This window comes from Panulirus ornatus, chromosome 14 (genome assembly GCF_036320965.1).
Source record: "Panulirus ornatus isolate Po-2019 chromosome 14, ASM3632096v1, whole genome shotgun sequence".
NCBI classification, from domain to species: domain Eukaryota; kingdom Metazoa; phylum Arthropoda; class Malacostraca; order Decapoda; family Palinuridae; genus Panulirus; species Panulirus ornatus.
This window is the reverse complement of record NC_092237.1, coordinates 50080537-50102043: the sequence shown is the minus strand read 5'-3', so window position 1 is coordinate 50102043 and position 21507 is coordinate 50080537. Positions and strand designations below refer to the sequence as shown.

Here is a 21507-nt window from a genome sequence, read left to right as displayed (position 1 = left end):
TTATCTCTGCATTTATAGATTCACTTCAGTGAACGTGAAATTTAGGACATATATAATTTTAGAAAAATTCAACAACTCACCCGTTCAAAAAGTAGCGTAGGACGTTGTAAGGAGACGTACAATGAAATATTAATTGGCTTAGGTTGGTCAGTCTCCACTTCCAGCCAGCCAGACCCACAGGGATGGTCTGTGTCGCTCACCGCACACTATAATACTGAGCTGTCTGCTCACATTCAATTTACCATTACTTCATAATAATTGATGAAAAAGTTCCTGACTGCACATCATTGTCAAATATTTTCGTGAGACTAAAAATTTTAATGAATTACCACGAGTCAAAGCATTACGGGATAATATGTGATAATTTGTATAAGTGTTTACTGGTGGCCATAGTAGCGTCGCTGAGAGACCAGTACACAGTGTGGCCGGCTCGTGAAGGTCAGCTCTTGCCGCGCCTACTCACAAGGACGAATATTGTTTGTCCTTGAAAGTGTTAAGGGACGTGGTTGTTAGGTGTAATAGGATGGTAAGAGTGACCACAGGGGAGCGTTAAATCAGTGCTTAATCTGATGCAGTATCTTATCAAAATTGCTTTGTATTTTCTTATATGTTAATCGTAGCAAACTTCTGAATATCGAATGAACGTGGCTCTCTCTCTCTCTCTCTCTCTCTCTCTCTCTCTCTCTCTCTCTCTCTCTCTCTCTCTCTCTCTCCCTCTCTCTCTCTCCCAGTTACGTACGTAATTGAATGTGTCTGGTCAGACTTACGATGCGCATGAACTTATACTAGAACTAAATTGAAGAATAATTCCTTGATCACAAATAACTGTCATATAACCTGTAATATTACTTATCCACTTGCACAGCACAGGAAAGAGAAAATTGCTGCTGTCAAATGTTTTGGAAATTGGTCAAACGAATGCTTATTATAAGTAGACCATAAATGACATCAGTTTGAGCAAAATGCAAAAGTTGATTAGAGAGACTACATCCAAAACTCCTTTTGACCCTGAAATCACATCAAATCTGACAAAAAAAGTTCCAAAAATAAGAAATTAAACAAACTAGATGTTACATACATGAAATCTGCTCTGGATTATGCAATATATGTTTTGAGTCAGTGGAAAAGAAAGAGTACATTTTTTTTATATATGAGATGCATGAGCTTCCGTGACACGGTTAGGTTGTTAGATGAATTCGTAATATAAGTGGATCAGTCCCAGAAGGATTATAATGTTCACGTTTATGATGTACCTGAAAATATTAGTGTTTGTATGAAGAGGGAAAACTTGCTGAAGAAATAATGATAAACCTTGGGAAATCTGTGAGGTCCCAACTTGGATCTTCTTGAAATGAAAGATAGTGTGAATCGCAGATATGTGATATGTGTGCTTGTCGCCTTGGTGAGAAAGAAGAAGGGGAAAAAGTGATAGGACTCTGATAAACGAGTCTCGTCGCCCTGCTCATGATTATCGTGGTATACCGCTCTTGACAGCTCTCTCTCTCTCTCTCTCTCTCTCTCTCTCTCTCTCTCTCTCTCTCTCTCTCTCTCTCTCTCTCTCTCTCTCTCTCTCTCATTTTTGTCGTAGCACCGATCCGCTGGGTGACAATTGACTTAATAAGATCTTGCGCAGCAAACACAAGACAATGAATTTGTCATTTTCACAGCGACGGCATTTCAAAGCTTGTACGATACTCCTTGTTAAATCTGATTTAGCTATGAAGACCTATACAGACTTCTTGTACCGAAGATGCCGCGGCCTTCTCGTGTGTGCAACATCTTAATAAGGACGGCTGGATTTAGGATTGGACAACGTTGGCCTTTCTTGCAATATGGACTTCATAACTCACTTTTTTTCGTTTACCCATTAAGCTAGGTTATATAAAATTTGTATTGCTCCTTTAACATCATTGGAACATCTATTTTTTTTTTGTTTGATTGCCCTTTTTAAAGTTATATGGAGACCTTGCCTTGTACTTTCTGATGTGAATCTATGTGAAGCACTCAGATTGACGGGGATGGCATCCCTCTTGTTAACTCTATATTATCATCCCTCGTATTGTCTAAATAAGACAATGGCGTTCCCCTGGTTAAATCAGATGGTCGCCCCTTTCGTGACTAAAATACGCCACATCATCCTAAAAATTATGGAATGGAATCGATAGAAATAAAGAAAATTATTATATAAATTGATCGTGCCATTCTTTGTAAATCAAATTGGGTTTTAATGTGGACTATCATAGAAGAATAGTAAAGTATTTGAAACTCCAGTACGGCCGCTCCTATCAATGAGTCAGTTGTTGTTCGCTGATGATACAGCGCTTGGTGGCTGATTCATGTGAGAAACTGCAGAAGCTGGTGACTGAGTTTGGTAAAGTGTGTGGAAGAAGAAAGTTAAGAGTAAATGTGAATAAGAGCAAGGTTATTAGGTATAGTAGGGTTGAGGGTCAAGTCAATTGGGAGGTGAGTTTGAATGGAGAAAAACTGGAGGAAGTGAAGTGTTTTAGATATCTGGGAGTGGATCTGGCAGCGGATGGAACCATGGAAGCGGAAGTGGATCACAGGGTGGGGGAGGGGGCGAAAATTCTGGGGGCCTTGAAGAATGTGTGGAAGTCGAGAACATTATCTCGGAAAGCAAAAATGGGTATGTTTGAAGGAATAGTGGTTCCAACAATGTTGTATGGTTGCGAGGCGTGGGCTATGGATAGAGTTGTGCGCAGGAGGATGGATGTGCTGGAAATGAGATGTTTGAGGACAATGTGTGGTGTGAGGTGGTTTGATCGAGTGAGTAACGTAAGGGTAAGAGGGATGTGTGGAAATAAAAAGAGCGTGGTTGAGAGAGCAGAAGAGGGTGTTTTGAAGTGGTTTGGGCACATGGAGAGGATGAGTGAGGAAAGATTGACCAAGAGGATATATGTGTCGGAGGTGGAGGGAACAAGGAGAAGAGGGAGACCAAATTGGAGGTGGAAAGATGGAATGAAAAAGATTTTGTGTGATCGGGGCCTGAACATGCAGGAGGGTGAAAGGAGGGCAAGGAATAGAGTGAATTGGAGCGATGTGGTATACCGGGGTTGACGTGCTGTCAGTGGATTGAATCAAGGCATATGAAGCGTCTGGGGTAAGCCATGGAAAGCTGTGTAGGTATGTATATTTGCGTGTGTGGACGTATGTATATACATGTGTATGGGGGGGGTTGGGCCATTTCTTTCGTCTGTTTCCTTGCGCTACCTCGCAAACGCGGGAGACAGCGACAAAGTATAATATATATATATATATATATATATATATATATATATATATATATATATATATATATATATGTGTGTGTGTGTGTGTTTTTCCCGTGACTGAAGTGGATATCATTAGTGTACAAATAGATATATTCTAAACAAATTATTATTATCTGTTTTCGTGGAAAAATCATGGTAAATACTAAGGAAAAAAGTTTAGCTTGTCGTGATTTTGCTGCATATTTTCCTCAAACCACGAGAATGTAACATTTGCACATTTTTCACAATCGTCATGTGATGTTCCCCTGGGCCCCAACCTAACCCACACTCACTTCCATCCCTTTACCAAATTTTACAAGACAAGCCTTGCATATACATGATAATGAGCAGGAAGTTCATTAGGTGGTGCATCATAAATTCCTATCCCATCATAAAATTATTTTGGAGTTAAAATTTCAGATTAGCGTAAGAGATTTAAAGACTCCCATGCGTTTGAAATGTACGTATTTAATTGGCCGTCAAATATCAAAACCACGCTTGATCTCGCCGTCTGTTCGCCGTTTTCTACAGGACCAGACAGGCAGGTTGATGTGTTTGCAGTACTGCCTGTCAGTGGGCTAGATTATTCTTCATCGATAAATTCATTTGCGCAAAGTTAGTGATATTTTGGTCTTTTGTAACCTGATGATTTATTTATGAAGTACTATATGTTGTCTAGCTGAGAACGGCTTCTCCATTGCGAAAGCGTACGCACATTCATGGAATGTAAATGTTCTAGCTTCCAAAATTTATGTAGATATACAAAAATATTGCCTTGTCGCATGGTGTTCACATGACAAACGGTAAAGTGTATGATAGTGAATGTAACATAGAGCTAAGGGATGGAAATGGAATATTAACCATCTCTGGAAAATTTTAATAAGTACTGTATATGAACATTGTGTACATGTACTGGTATTGAAATTTTTTTTTTCACTGGTTACAGTATTATTGAGGTCTTTGAGTAACTAGTATAACTTGAAGCAGGATTTGAACTGATTACAATGAAAAATTCCTGGTAGTTCTAGTTTTGGCCAATGTGAAATGCACTGGGAAGACATTATTTCAGTATTAGATTGGAGGATGCACCATTTGCATCTTGTTGCGTTAGTCTATATGTGTAAACTGTCAACAGCAAGTAGGTAACCTTATTTTTCATCACAGTAATCATGAACAAGATATAAATGTACCCCAGGGGAACGGCCATCCTGATCCTTTGGCAACCTACAGGGTTGTACACACATGGTTTGCATTATCAGTTGATAATGTCGGCACTAGTGGAGCTAACGTTACTCTGCAGACTTGTTTTTCTACATTATGATCATTTTTGTCTCCTGTGGATGTGTAGAGGTAGGCAAATGGTGGGAGGCGAATCCATCCTAATTTGAGTTAGGTGAGGTTGATGGGTTTGACTTGAACTCAACACTTCTTGAGTTCAAGGCACCACCAGGTATGAACCAGTGTTTGACATCACATTTGCTAGAATTAATATTTTTTATGTGTAAGTTAGTGAGTTCAGAGACAATTATACCAGATATTTAAAGATTTGTTCAAGTAACTCATCCATAACAGTGGATATGGGAAAAGTGTCCAGACTTGATATTACATAATCCACTTATTATTGTTCACTTCTTATAAACATTTTAGCTACCATGTAAATTGGTGCACAAACACCCGCAGGATGGATAGTTCACCATAAATTTGTTGCTCTTTGGCAAGAATCAGTCAAGATAGATACCACTAAGTTGAAAACTGTGCTGAAGAATGGAACATTGAGGAAATTATGCCTATTAAACAGTCAACTAGGAAATCTAGCAGTGAAAGCAAAGACACATCACTTTCTGTTTAATAGAATTCTTCCAACCTTGTCAATGTACCTGAAACCCATGAGGGTACATGCGAGCACTTCAGTCAACTGGCCAAGGGATCCCCTCTCCTTGATACAACTGACAGCAGTGAAACTGAGATTAAAAGTTTTGTGCAACCTTAACTTATTCGTCATGTTGCAATTAAGAATTTGATGTGATAAAGTTTTGTTAAGAAGATTAGCATCCAGATTGTTGATAAGTCATAGGAAACAAGTTCATTGTCAAGAAAAGGTAAACCAAGTCTTTTTTAAGCAGAATTGGAAAAATGGTTGATGCTTCTATTAATTGATTCCTAGACACCATTGAGATGGTGGATTGAATGGTCTTTAGAATATCCAAAGCTATGTGGATTGAATGGTCTTAAGAATATCCAAAGCTATCAAATTTTGTTCCTTCTTTTGGAAATTGAAGTAGCTGTAAGATTTTGTGGGAATTCTGCTGCTACGTTATTGAATTTAACATCGGTGTACTTTTAAAACTTGTACAAAAATTTGCCTTGAAAGTCCATGACATTGCCATATACATTGTCATTGTTAAGGAAACAATTTAGGCTTTATTGCTTTGAAGCACTGCATGGGATGCCACTACAAGCTCTGATAACTGAATATTTCTACTCGAGGCAGAGAATTCCAATTCAAGAATTATTAATTTATGTCCCCCAATAAACAGAAAAAGAATACTTTGCCCAGACAAATTTAGTATTGCTTTGTTTCCCAAGGTATTACCATGTAAATTAACGGGATTCACACACAACAACAGTTAACGGAGCAGCATTATGTGATAGCAGCCTTCATGGTTTTGCGTACATATTTGTAGAACAACACTTTGTAGTTTTGATAGATTTGAAGAAAATTTCTTTTCTATTGATAATGAGATATTAAGTATGATATAAGGTTCTTTGTTATGATGCCTTTTGTAATGCAAATCAAAGCAGAATAACTGTTTATTCTTATAGTATTCTATCCACTCATGATCACCTTTTAAGGAACATCATTTTTATGTTCTTAATGTATTAGCCATGATAGTAAGATGTACCTAACTTGAAAACACTGAAATATTTGATATGATATGTAAGCACAACAAGCACATCACAAACTGATATGGATAAACTTTAGAGGTCTCGTCAAACCTTTTACTGTGCCTCATCCCACGCCATCCCTCAGTCCCTCTTCATCAATGTTCTAAGTACGGTATCATTAAGCATCATCTCATTTACCAAAATAGTGGCAACAGTTGTTGAGTGAGAGTCAAATTCACTTTGTCATAGGCTGTAGTATATTGATGGAAATCTGTTTCCAGAGTATTCCATACATGAAGGCTAGATGTAACACCCTTTATGATATGGGATTCATTTACTTATGACATTCTTCTAGAGTGACAGATCTCCAGGATTGTAATCCTGTCATTCTCTGAGGACTCCTGTCAGTGCATAGAATAATGTTTACCATTTTACCAATCACATAGTTTTAAGCATCAGCCTTTGGGCGAGGGTCATAGAAGCGACAGGTTTCTTCATAAGCATCCAGACAGGATGGTCATGATGTGGACATTAGCAAAGTAATGCAAGAGTTTGATAACTGCATCACCCAAGATTATACTGCATTATTTTTTCTTACAGTGCCTCATGTCATGTAAGGAATTCCACTTATCTCCATGCTGTATAGAATTTTCATTCTTTAACTTTACAGCAGCTTTATGCCTTTAGATGTGGCCTGTAAGTGCAAAGATATTGTTTTTTGAAGTATTTATTTATTTATTTTGCTTTGTCGCTGTCTCCCGCGTTTGCGAGGTAGCGCAAGGAAACAGACGAAAGAAGTGGCCCAACCCACCCCCATACACATGTATATACATACACGTCCACACACGCAAATATACATACCTATACATCTCAATGTACACATATATATACACACACAGACACATACATATATACCCATGCACACAATTCACACTGTCTGCCTTTATTCATTCCCATCGACACCTCGCCACACATGGAATACCATCCCCCTCCCCCCTCTTGTGTGCGAGGTAGCGCTAGGAAAAGACAACAAAGGCCCATTCGTTCACACTCAGTCTCTAGCTGTCATGCAATAATGCCCGAAACCACAGCTCCCTTTCCACATCCAGGCCCCACACAACTTTCCATGGTTTACCCCAGAAGTCCCAGAAGCTTCACATGCCCTGATTCAATCCACTGACAGCACGTCAACCCCGGTATACCACATCGATCCAATTCACTCTATTCCTTGCCCGCCTTTCACCCTCCTGCATGTTCAGGCCCCGATCACTCAAAATCTTTTTCACTCCATCTTTCCACCTCCAATTTGGTCTCCCACTTCTACTCGTTCCCTCCACCTCCGACACATATATCCTCTTGGTCAATCTTTCCTCACTCATTCTCTCCATGTGCCCAAACCATTTCAAAACACCCTCTTCTGCTCTCTCAACCACGCTCTTTTTATTTCCACACATCTCTCTTACCCTTACATTACTTACTCAATCAAACCACCTCACACCACACATTGTCCTCAAGCATCTCATTTCCAGCACATCCACCCTCCTGCGCACAACTCTATCCATAGCCCACGCCTCGCAACCATACAACATTGTTGGAACCACTATTCCTTCAAACATACCCATTTTTGCTTTCCGAGATAATGTTCTCGACTTCCACACATTCTTCAAGGCTCCCAGGATTTTCGCCCCCCTCCCCCACCCTATGATTCACTTCCGCTTCCATGGTTCCATCCGCTGCCAGATCCACTCCCAGATATCTAAAACACATTACTTCCTCCAGTTTTTCTCCATTCAAACTTACCTCCCAATTGACTTGACCCTCAACCCTACTGTACCTAATAACCTTGCTCTTATTCACATTTACTCTTAACTTTCTTCTTTCACACACTTTACCAAACTCAGTCACCAGCTTCTGCAGTTTCTCACATGAATCAGCCACCAGTGCTGTATCATCAGCGAACAACAACTGACTCACTTCCCAAGCTCTCTCATCCACAACAGACTTCATACTTGCCCATCTTTCCAAAACTCTTGCATTCACCTCCCTAACAACCCCATCCATAAACAAATTAAACAACCATGGAGACATCACACACCCCAGCCGCAAACCTACATTCACTGAGAACCAATCACTTTCCTCTCTTCCTAGACGTACACATGCCTTACATCCTCGATAAAAACTTTTCACTGCTTCTAACAACTTGCCTCCCCCACCATATATTCTTAATACCTTCCACAGAGCATCTCTATCAACTCTATCATATGCCTTCTCCAGATCCATAAATGCTACATGCAAAGCCATTTGCTTTTCTAAGTATTTCTCACATACATTCTTCAAAGCAAACACCTGATCCACACATCCTCTACCACTTCTGAAACCACACTGCTCTTCCCCAATCTGATGCTCTGTACATGCCTTCACCCTCTCAATCAATATCCTCCCATATAATTTACCAGGAATACTCAACAAACTTATACCTTTGTAATTTGAGCACTCACTCTTATCCCCTTTGCCTTTGTACAATGGCACTATGCACGCATTCCGCCAATTCATTATAAGATATGTGGTATGTCTCTCGTTTGTCACTTCCCCCAGTCTCATTTCCCATAAGATTGATGGCTTGCTTGTTGTGGATTTGCTCACCAAGAGTTTATATTGGAATGTACCCTCTTTGGTTACCAAGGGACTTTGTACCACCCACCACTGAACAAGTGAAATAAAAAACATACCATTGTCAAGCAGTGAAAGTGGATGTTCAGTTGAAATAGCAGTTGGTATCCAGCTAGGTAGAAAAAAATGGCTGTATAGGACAGAAACTGGACATCTGAATATTGGGTTCATCCCTTATGTTCATTAGCTTTATAGGATCAGAAGTGATATTTATCAATTTTTCTATGAATACATTACCATAGTAACATCTAGTTGGGGGCATTAATATTACAACAGCAAAATTCTTATTTACTGACGTGTTGTTTTTCAGATTACAAAAGAATAAGATGCAAACAAAAGCAGAAAATCACTCTGTGGAACATCAAGGTAAGCAAGCTTGATTTTTTAAATTGATGTGTGATCAGAAATTTAATTATCCTTCAAGTGGTGAGTAACATGACATGGTTTTAAAAACTGTGATGGCTTGTAAATTCTTTTGCATGTGAAAAGCATCTGATTTACTCCTGCATTAACTTAGTTTTCAGTGAAATGTTTAATGCTGTATTCTCAGTAGGTGAGTTTGATGTGAGATAGTGTGGAAGTTAGAGTGACAGCTTTAAGGAAGAATTTGTAAACAGTGACAGCTTACTGTTATATTTTAGATATGGAAACATTGTTTTGGATTTTGATGATTATCAAACAAAGAGCATCACATTATTTCGGATTTTGATGATTATCAAACAAAGAGCATCTGTTATATGTTGCAAAGACTGCTGCTAAACATTAACATTAAGTGTAACAAATGATGCTGTGATCCAGTGTTGGGATTTGATTTTAACAAATGTTGCTATGATCCAGTGCTGGGATTAGTAGCACTAACTTATTATTAGTGACAATGTTAGTGCCACTGATTTTCAAAGTTTTTATAGGTATTGATGCTGCTAATTGCTTATTTTTCAAAGCCACTTTAGCCAAAATGAAGTAAACCAACTGCAGTCTCCAACTCACTGCAGATTGATCATAACATCAAAGTGTAGTGTTTGGAAACTGTATCCTGTTAAACAGATTGTATATCCACTACTCTGCGTATTAGCAAAAACTTTTATTTACTTGTTACAACAGATATTCTTTTGCATGTTTCATTTTGACTACCAAATATCTGCTGCTCTGCTTATTAGCAAAAACTTTATTTGCTTGTTACTAATGATGTTCTTGTTCATACTTCGTAATGTCTACCAAGTGTGATGACAGTGTGGTATTTGTCAATCAGAATTGGTTGAGTATAGACATGTGTGCTGATTTGCATATCTGTCTCTAGCCAGTTACATTCACTTTGATGATTTCTCCATGGCTAATGTTTTGAAGTAAGACAGCAGTGAAATACAATAAAGTGCCAGTCCATGGCCCTATTAATGAATAGTTCACTGTGCTCTCATGTAATTTGCAGGGCAAGCTAGATCTCCCTTCAAGGAAGACAATGATTGCTTGGAGAGAGTACAAGGAAGTGCCTTAGAATTAGTATTTGAGGTAGGAGATTAACCATATAAAAAAAGATTACTTGTGCTTGGGCTGACAAAATTGAAGGAAAGGAGGATCAGGGGAGACTTGATCAAAGGTTATAAAGTACTGATTATTTTTTAGAATATAGATTATATTGTTTTTTTGCATCATGTGTATTTACTATTCTTCCTTTTTCCATCAGACCAGTTTAGGAAAAATTGCTTGGCACTTTTTTAACTTGTCAAACCAAGGTCTAGAACCAAGAAATGAAACAGCATCTTTAATGCCAGTGATAGATAATTGGGACACAGTGTTATACGAATAGGTAACAGTTCCTGCATAAGTGTCTTCATGAACAATTATGACATATGAATGAATGAGAACTAGCTTTGGTCTCTCCCAAAACCTCAGACATCTTTGTAAAGCTAAGCCTCATGTTCAGTTTTAGTTTTTGACCATAAATTTCTTTCTTGGACCCTCTTCATGTCTCCTCCATCTTCACCCATGTGTTTTCATTATATAAAGACAGCATTATATTTAGTCTTGTAATTTTTCTGATTTTCATACTGTCCCAGTGTGGAACCCCTCACTTTTTGATCACTTCTCGTTTAGTTTTCTACTAATCTACATTCTGGATGCTTTTATTTCATTACAGATTGTCCTGCAATAGAAGTTGTCTTGCATGCCCCACCATTTTTTCAAAGATTTCAAGAGTTCAGAAGAAAGGTACAGTCCCAGTTTGTATTTATATATATTTAATCATTTTATTTATTTTGCTTTGTCACTGTCTCCCGCGTTAGTGAGGTAGCGCAAGGAAGCAGACGAAAGAATGGCCCAACCTACCCACATACACATGTATGTTCATACACGTCCACACACGCAAGTATACATACCTATACATCTCAACGTATACATATATATACACACACAGACAAATACATATATACACATGCACATAATTCATACTGTCTGCCTTTATTCATTCCCATCGCCACTGCGCCATACATGAAATAACCCTCTCCCCCCTCATGTGTGCGAGGTAGCGCTAGGAAAAGACAACAAAGGCCACATTCGTTCACACTCAGTCTCTAGCTGTCATGTAATAATGTGCTGAAACCACGGCTCCCTTTCCACATCCAGGCCCCACAGAACTTTCCATGGTTTACCCCAGACGCTTCACATGCCCTGGTTCAATCCATTGACAGCACATCAACCCTGGTATACCATATTGTTCCAATTCACTGTATTCCTTGCACGCCTTTCACCCTCCTGCATGTTCAGGCCCCGATCTCAAAATTTTTTTCACTCCGTCTTTCCACCTCCAATTTGGTCTCCCACTTCTCCTCGTTCCCTCCACCTCTGACACATATATCCTCTTTGTCAATCTTTCCTCACTCATTCTCTCCATGTGACCAAACCATTTCAAAACATCCTCCTCTGCTCTCTCAACCACGCTCTTTTTATTACCACACATCTCTCTTACCCTATTTTTACTTACTCGATCAAACCACCTCACACCACATATTGTCCTCAAGCATCTCATTTCCAGCACATCCACCCTCCTGTGCACAATTGTCCTCAAGCATCTCATTTCCAGCACATCCACCCTCCTGCACACAACTCTATCCATAGCCCACACCTCGCAACCATATAACATTGTTGGAACCACTATTCCTTCAAACATACCTATTTTTGCTTTCTGAGATAATGTTCTTGACTTCCACACATTCTTCAATGCTCCCAGAACTTTCGCCCCCTCCCCCACCCTATGACTCACTTCTGCTTCCATGGTTCCATCCGCTGCCAAATCCACTCCCAGACGTCTAAAACACTTCACTTCCTCCAGTTTTTCTCCATTCAAACTTACCTCCCAGTTGACTTGACCCTCAACCCTACTGTACCTAATAACCTTGCTCTTATTCACATTTACTCTCGACTTTCTTCTTTCACACACTTTACCAAACTCAGTCACTAGCTTCTGCAGTTTCTCACATGAATCAGCCACCAATACTGTATCATCAGCGAACAACAACTGACATTTCCCAAGCTCTCTCATCCACAACAGACTGCATACTTGCCCCTCTTTCCAAAACTCTTGCATCCACCTCCCTAACAACCCCATCCATAAATAAATTAAACAACCATGGAGACATCACACACCCCTGCCGCAAACCTACATTCACTGAGAAGCAATTACTTTCCTCTCTTCCTACACATACACATGCCTTACATCCTTGATATAAACTTTTTACTGCTTCTAACAACTTGCCTCCCACACCATATATTCTTAATACCTTCCACAGAGCATCTCTATCAACTCTATCATATGCCCTCTCCAGATCCATAAATGCTACATACAAATCCATTTGCTTTTCTAAGTACTTCTCACGTATATTCTTCAAAGCAAACACCTGGTCCACACATCCTCTACCACTTCTGAAATCACACTGCTCTTCCCCAATCTGATGCTCTGTACATGCCTTCACCCTCTGAATCAATACCCTCCCATATAATTTCCCAGGAATACTCAACCAACTTATACCTCTGTAATTTGAGCACTCGCTTTTATCCCCTTTGCCTTTGTACAATGACACTATGCAAGCATTCTGCCAATCCTCAGGCACCTCACCACGAGTCATACATACATTAAATAACTTTACCAACCAGTCAACAATACAGTCACCCCCTTTTTTTAATAAATTCCACTGCAGTACCATCCAAAGCCGCTGCATTGCCGGCTTTCATCTTCCGCAAAGCTTTTACTACCTCTTCTCTGTTTACCAAATCCTTTTCCCTAACCCTCTCACTTTGCACACCACCTCGACCAAAACACCCTATATCTGCCACTCTCTCATCAAACACATTCAACAAACCTTCAAAATACTCACTCCATCTCCATCTCACATCACCACTACTTGTTATCACCTTCCCATTAGCCCCCTTCACTGAAGTTCCTATTGATTCCCTCATCTTACACACTTTATTTACCTCCTTCCAGAACATCTTTTTATTCTCCCTAAAATTTAATGATACTCTCTCACCCCTACTCTCATTTGCCCTCTTTTTCACCTCTTGCACCTTTCTCTTAACCTGCCTCTTTCTTTTATACATCTCCCACTCATTTGCATTGTTTCCCTGCAAAAATCGTCCAAATGCCTCTCTCTTCTCTTTCACTAATACTTTTACTTCTTCATCCCACCACTCACTACCCTTTCTAATCTGCCCACCTCTCACACTCTTCATGCCACAAGCATCTTTTGCGCAAGCCATCACTGCTTCCCTAAATGCATCCCATTCCTCCCCTACTCCCCTTGTGTCCTTTGTTCTCACCTTTTTCCATTCTGTACTCAGTCTCTCCTGGTACTTCCTCACACAAGTCTCCTTCCCAAGCTCACTTACTCTCACCACTAGCACTTTTGTATATCTGTTACCTTTAATTTTCTTCATGTATATATGAGTATGTTAGATGCATACATACTATTAGTTAAATCTCATGCAATATAAAGTTATTTCATTTATGTTAATGTGTACATTGGCTTCTACATTAAACAGATTTTGAATTTTCACTTCATACCTTGAGAAAATGACACTTTCACTGTGTAAGTGTTTAACCCATTATCATAACTCCATACAGTAGATTTTGAGGTAACAGTTATACTAATCATTCATTTTCAAATAGCAACATAACCTCTTATTTGACATGGTTAATTGGTATTAGATTTATAATTATTTATTTATTTATTATTTGTTTTGCTTTGTCACTGTCTCCCGCGTTAGCGAGGTAGCGCAAGGAAACAGACGAAAGAATGGCCCAACCCACCCACATACACATGTATTTACATACACGTCCACACACGCAAATATACATACCTATACATCTCAACGTATACACATATATACACACACAGACATATACATATATACACATGTACATAATTCATACTGTCTGCCTTTATTCATTCCCATCGCCACCTCACCACACATGAAATAACAACCCTCTCCCCCTCATGTGTGCGAGGTAGCTCTAGGAAAAGACAACAAAGGCCCCATTTGTTCACACTCAGTCTCTAGCTGTCATGTAATAATGCATCAAAATCACAGCTCCCTTTCCACATCCAGGCCCCACAGAACTTTCCATGGTTTACCCCAGACGCTTCACATGCCCTGGTTCAATCCATTGACAACACGTCGACCTCCGTATACCACATCGTTCCAATTCACTGTATTCTTTGCACACCTTTCACCTTCCTGCATGTTCAGGCCCCGATCACTCAAAATCTTTTTCACTCAATCTTTCCACCTCCAATTTGGTCTCCCACTTCTCGTTCCCTCCACCTCTGACACATATATCCTCTTTGTCAATCTTTCCTCACCCATTCTCTCCATGTGACCAAACCATTTCAAAACACCGTCTTCTGCTCTCTCAACAACACTCTTTTTATTACCACACATCTCTCTTACCCTATTATTACGTACTCGATCAAACCACCTCACACCACATATTGTCCTCAAACATCTCATTTCCAGCACATCCACCCTCCTGTGCACAACTCTATCCATAGCCCACACCTTGCAACCATACAACATTGTTGGAGCCACTATTCCTTCAAACATACCCATTTTTGCTTTCCGAGATAATTATAAATTATATAATTTATTGTAAACAACCGTATTAGAAAGATAATGGATTTAAATTTCTGAAGACTTTATGTGGGTTAATTTTTTCTGTGTAAGCAATTGTTTCGTTTATTTTTGCAAAAATTAACTCTTCTTATCTGTTGTAATTCATGACATTACCCAAGTTATTGTGTAAGATGAGTGAATATAAAACTTTGAAAGTAAGGAAGATTAGAAAAAGAATGAAAATTCTTCCGGTGATTGATAGAAATATGAAGTGTTGTAACTTGATAAGTAAGAAACATGATGTGTTGCAACTTAATAAGAAATACAATAAAAGAGCAGATTTAGAGAAGGGGTATGAGGATTAAATTTACTGAAATACTGGAATGAAAGGTGCTTTAAGTGTTCATTGCCTGAACATATCTGAAGGTGTGAGGCACGTAAGGGATGGAGTGAATTGGAGTGATATTTTATAATGTGGGTGGTATGCTTTCAATGGGCTGAACCAGGTTATTTTAAGTGGTCAGGGGAAATTACGGAAAGGTCTGTTGGGCTTGGTTGTGGATGGGGGATGTGATTTTGGTACATTATGCCTGAGAGCTAGAGGGTGGATGAGACCATTTCTTAGTCTCCTGTAGGCACTACCACAGGAAACAGTGAACAAGTATGAAAAGAATTTGTTTTTCTTATTTCAGTATGAAAATTGTTGTATTTGTGTGTTAAATGTTTTTAGGTGTAGTCATACTTTATTTTATTATACTGAACCTCATTATTTTTATTATGATTAAGAAAGTAAACTGTTTCACTTTCTAACACCACACTCCAGCCACCATCTGGTAAGGCCATTCCAGGCCAGACCTGGTAGGCTACCATTAAAACCTCAGTAGCCATTGTCTGGCCATTCCGGGAAAGCTGGGTCTTTTTTAGTTATACCAGTTGTTATTTTTTAAACTGGTGATAAGGATTGTAATTAATTATTTTACTCCCTGTTTTGATGTGTAACCTTCATAACACATTGCATCATTTAGTGTGGACCACATATGCAAAAAGGTTGGGATCTACAGATCTGTAGGATATGTATGGTGCTCAATGGCTCTCATGTTTTGAGAAGAATGTGGATTGACTAGTTGTAGAACGAGGGAAATACATGCTTTAATTATTGTTTTATAAATAAGTGATGTACTGTGATAGATAGCTTATGTGATGTTTTATATTACAGGAACTATTTACTGACCTCTGCATACATTGTGGCAGTGAGTGCCATTATGTCCACTCTTCAGTCCTTGCTGCAGCATGCCCACCCATTTGCCTTCTGCTTGAAGAATCTCGAAGACACAATGAGGACAAATGTTATAGTAGAGTTAGTCCTAAACCACCGTACAGTGCTGTGATAAATGAGGAATTGGAAGTAAACAGAGTATTTAGTGAAGCTTATACTGGGTTTGGCAAATCAAGAAAAGCTAATCCTTTTCTTTCAAAACAGTTTGATGAAGTGAAGGTTTTAGGTGATGTTGGAGATCATAGCACACAACATAAAGAATGTCTTGTTTTAGCTGTACCTATCAAAGATGCTGTAGATTCTCATATCACCCTGTCTCTTTCAAATAATGTGACTGGAGTTTGGAACTTGTCAGTTCAAGGAATTGAACCACAGGTGATGAATTATATCATTCAGTTTGTGTACTGGGAGAAGTTTATAGCTGCAGAGGCATGTATTCATAACTTCATATCCACAGCAAGAAGCCTGCAGTTGTTAGGATGTGAGTCAGTGTGTAAAGAACTGCAGTTTGTCACACTAGGAGAGAGAAGATATTTTGAGGTTCCTGATGAGAACAAAACTCTAGATTCTTCATGTAGAATTGAAGCTTCATACACAACTGTGGCCTCAAATAAAGCTGGATCTTCTTGTCAGCCATTTGCTCATGATATTACAGATGATGTAGAGGTCAGACTGATTAACCCTGTCCAGAAATTAGGAAGGGAATCAAAGGTAGAGAGTAGCAATATCACAAGATGGAAAGATGCTCAAGGGCAAAATGACAGTGTTCTAAGACAGGAAAAGGAAAATAAAGAGAGAAATTGTGCAATTTTGAGGGAAGATGGTGCAACCAGAGTCAAGAATTTTGTATTTCGTATGCCAAGTGTTAAAGAGACTAAAGGAAGGAGTGTATCTTTATGGAGACCCTATGAAATTAAGTTGGAGACTGTTATTTTTAAACTAAAGGAAGTGATTAAAGCTAAGATTGTTAAAGTTTCAGGACGGGAAAGAGACACCAAAGCCAGGCATGACTGTGTTCCAAGACAAGAAGGAGAGATTAAAACTAGGAATGATACAGTTTTGACACACCAAGGAGAGAATGAAGTTGTGAGTGGCCCATTTCTAAGGCAAATGGGGAAGAATAAAGATGGGAATGATTTTGTCCCTAAACAAGAATATACGAGACCTGACCTAAGTGAATGGGAAGAGAATACTTTTTCAAGATGGGAGGTTAACAGAGTTGAGAATTATTCTCTTCCAAAACATGAAAAGTCAAAAGACTTTACCCTGTCTTCAAAGCATAGAGTTTTGGATTATATGAACTTCCCACAGAGATCTAGAAATACAAGTAAGGAACAAAAATGCTTGATTAGTCCAAGAGGAATTTACTTTAATCACAGTTGTTATTCACATGAACTACAAAATCTTCACTGTACTTTGGAAGTTGGGTGTACCACTGGGGGTCACAAGATTTGTGACAGAGAAAATTGTACTTTGCGAGAAGACATTTTGCGTGATGTTACATTTTCACCATCTCAGATACTTGATAGTATGAGAAAAGGTACTCATCAAAATTCCAACTTAATTCTAGCAAAGGATATGTTTAACAGAAATATTGCAGAAATACTATCCAGGTCATGCAATAAAGATAGAGTAGAATTTCTTATGTGTACCATTCAAAAAATGCAAGGAAGGAAAGGCTTGCATGATATGGAAGACTGTAATGATACTGAAAGGAAAGATAATAGCACACTAGTAAGATTTGATAAGTCCACTGTAAAGACTGAGGAAAGTGTTGGTGAGTCATGCATCATTGATGCATTAAGGGAACTACATGATCTTATGGAAGATCAGTCTTTGTTGATGCCCATTGACTCCAACATCAGGAATGCTAAGGCACCAGGAAAAAGTAAGTTTTCTAGATGTGTTGCAAGTTTTAAGCGAAATAGACCAGTCGGGAAATTTTTTGTGTATAATGAGCATTCTTACTGTAAAATGCAAAGTGCTGTTGCTGTAAAGAGATCACTTAGAAAAGTATCACATTCCTCTAACTATCACAAAATATCTTATATATCATCTGATATAGGAACTCATAGAGTAAATATTGGTAGTGATGTAAGAACTGCTAATGACAGGTTCCTTTCTCGAGAGAGTAAAAACCATTCAACTTTTGACCTGCAATATCAGATATTAGAATGTGAAGGAAACCAGGAATTTAATAAGGGTGGATTTCATAACACTCATTTGCAGATGATAACAAATACTAAAGTTAAGAGTACTTATGAAATAGAGCAGGGTCAGGATAAGGAAAAATTTACAGTAGAAGAGGATAAACCAGAGAGGGGCAGTAGATATCAGAAACCAAATTGTAACTTGCATTGGATAGGAAAAAAAAATTCTGAACTGAACTGTGTAAGCCACAACAGAAGCACTGATTATCGCATGTGTTATAAAAGGAACAGTTCAACTTGTGCTGATCAGGGTTTGAATATTCCTGATCATTATTGTCACAAGTTTGAACCTGCAAATCAGGAACCTTTGCTGTGTAAGGATCTATGCATTATGAAATTAGAGGAGCAAACGAATTGTGTGATTGATATTCCAAAGCAAGCCAAATGCCACTCATTTGATGATAGTGATGTCCAAAGAAAAGTTTGGACAGACAAGGTGGTGGTAGATGGTGACAGGAAATTACAAACGGAAGTGAATAATCACTCAAAAGGTGACAAAGATTACAAAGTGGAATCCTGGAACACTCTGATGAAGAATGAAGATGAGGATATTTTGGAAAGTGATGAGAGCAGTTACAAGATAAGAAATGACAGGAAAAATAAAAAAGTCAAAGTGAGACACAACATGTGTGTAGATAGAGAGAGAGAAAGGAATTTAGAGTCAAAGGAAGAAACACTAAAAGGGATTTTGAAGAATATGTTACAAAATGAAAAGAATAATGATCCAATGGGTTATCAGCAGAGAGGTACAGTAACTGAAGTGAAGCTGAGCTGGTTTGAAGATGAAAAGGGAAAGCCAGCACATGGAGATTTCTTGAATTGTAGATTTGGCGATGGAAAGAGATGGATGCAGGAGGGAATACAGGATGATAAGTATGAAGATGGCAAGGAAATTATGCCAGTTAGAAAGTATGGTAGTAAATGTTCTCCCTCTGAAAACTATGATAAGAAAATGAGACCCACTGAGGGTCTTGACATGAAAGACACTTTAATTGAAGACATCAGTTTGAAAGACCAACCATATGATGATGATGAAATAAAACTGAAAGAGTGTAACATTAAATTTCCAATAGTTGAAAATAAAAGTAAGAAAGATCAGTTTATTGATAATGACAGTTTTAAGACTTTACAAGTTAAGAATGTTTTGCAAGATGCAAGTGGTAAAAAGAACTGTTTGAAAGATCTCACACTAAAACAGGTTCTTAGGAAAAATTTGGAGTGTGAATTTGATTTTGATAAGAATAAAGATGGAAGAGTGGAAGGTGTTCATGATGGTTTTAAAAAGGACAACTTGATTGATACACGTACTGAGAGGATTAACTTCAGGAGAGGAGAAAAGCAAAGTAAGATTGAAGCTAATGAACTAAATAAACATAAGGTGGATGAGGTGGAATTTGAAAAAAAGAAAATAGATAAATAAATAAAGATAAATGTCTGTGTAATGTATATATATGTATACGTTGAGATGTATAGGTATGTATATTTGCGTGTGTGGACGTGTATGTATATACATGTGTATGGGGGTGGGATGGGCCATTTCTTTCGTCTGTTTCCTTGCGCTGCCTCGCAAACGTGGGAGACAGCGACAAAGCAAAATAGATAAATAAATAAAGATAAATGTCTGTGTAATGTATATATATGTATACGTTGAGATGTATAGGTATGTATATTTGCGTGTGTGGACGTGTATGTATATACATGTGTATGGGGGGGGGTTGGGCCATTTCTTTCGTCTGTTTCCTTGCGCTGCCTCGCAAACGTGGGAGACAGCGACAAAGCAAAATAGATAAATAAATAAAGATAAATGTCTGTGTAATGTATATATATGTATACGTTGAGATGTATAGGTATGTATATTTGCGTGTGTGGACGTGTATGTATATACATGTGTATGGGGGGGGGTTGGGCCATTTCTTTCGTCTGTTTCCTTGCGCTGCCTCGCAAACGTGGGAGACAGCGACAAAGCAAAATAGATAAATAAATAAAGATAAATGTCTGTGTAATGTATATATATGTATACGTTGAGATGTATAGGTATGTATATTTGCGTGTGTGGACGTGTATGTATATACATGTGTATGGGGGTGGGATGGGCCATTTCTTTCGTCTGTTTCCTTGCGCTGCCTCGCAAACGTGGGAGACAGCGACAAAGCAAAATAGATAAATAAATAAAGATAAATGTCTGTGTAATGTATATATATGTATACGTTGAGATGTATAGGTATGTATATTTGCGTGTGTGGACGTGTATGTATATACATGTGTATGGGGGGGGGTTGGGCCATTTCTTTCGTCTGTTTCCTTGCGCTGCCTCGCAAACGTGGGAGACAGCGACAAAGCAAAATAGATAAATAAATAAAGATAAATGTCTGTGTAATGTATATATATGTATACGTTGAGATGTATAGGTATGTATATTTGCGTGTGTGGACGTGTATGTATATACATGTGTATGGGGGTGGGATGGGCCATTTCTTTCGTCTGTTTCCTTGCGCTGCCTCGCAAACGTGGGAGACAGCGACAAAGCAAAATAGATAAATAAATAAAGATAAATGTCTGTGTAATGTATATATATGTATACGTTGAGATGTATAGGTATGTATATTTGCGTGTGTGGACGTGTATGTATATACATGTGTATGGGGGTGGGATGGGCCATTTCTTTCGTCTGTTTCCTTGCGCTGCCTCGCAAACGTGGGAGACAGCGACAAAGCAAAATAGATAAATAAATAAAGATAAATGTCTGTGTAATGTATATATATGTATACGTTGAGATGTATAGGTATGTATATTTGCGTGTGTGGACGTGTATGTATATACATGTGTATGGGGGGGGGTTGGGCCATTTCTTTCGTCTGTTTCCTTGCGCTGCCTCGCAAACGTGGGAGACAGCGACAAAGCAAAATAGATAAATAAATAAAGATAAATGTCTGTGTAATGTATATATATGTATACGTTGAGATGTATAGGTATGTATATGTGTGTGTGTGTGGACGTGTATGTATATACATGTGTATGGGGGGGGGTTGGGCCATTTCTTTCGTCTGTTTCCTTGCGCTGCCTCGCAAACGTGGGAGACAGCGACAAAGCAAAA

The 21507-nt window shown here is 38.6% G+C and overlaps 2 protein-coding genes across 3 annotated transcripts in view; one reads left to right on the top strand and one right to left on the bottom strand.

Moving 5' to 3' along the window:
- Positions 1 to 198, bottom strand: part of LOC139753399 (uncharacterized) — a 9531-nt gene extending 9333 nt beyond the window's left edge. Inside the window, exon 1 of one of the 2 annotated variants that reach the window (XM_071669856.1) lies at positions 81 to 198. The gene's annotated coding sequence lies outside the window, so the exon portion shown is untranslated. The remainder of the gene's footprint in view (positions 1 to 80) is intronic. The other variant, XM_071669857.1, reaches the window with a different exon arrangement.
- The window catches only part of LOC139753545 (uncharacterized), a 55380-nt gene that overhangs the window by 11248 nt on the left and 22625 nt on the right, over positions 1 to 21507 (top strand). The window contains exons 3-5 of the mRNA XM_071670194.1: positions 9136 to 9191; positions 10960 to 11030; positions 16144 to 19824. Of these exons, the coding sequence (XP_071526295.1) occupies positions 9152 to 9191; positions 10960 to 11030; positions 16144 to 19824 (3792 nt within the window). The 5' untranslated portion in view covers positions 9136 to 9151. The remainder of the gene's footprint in view (positions 1 to 9135; positions 9192 to 10959; positions 11031 to 16143; positions 19825 to 21507) is intronic.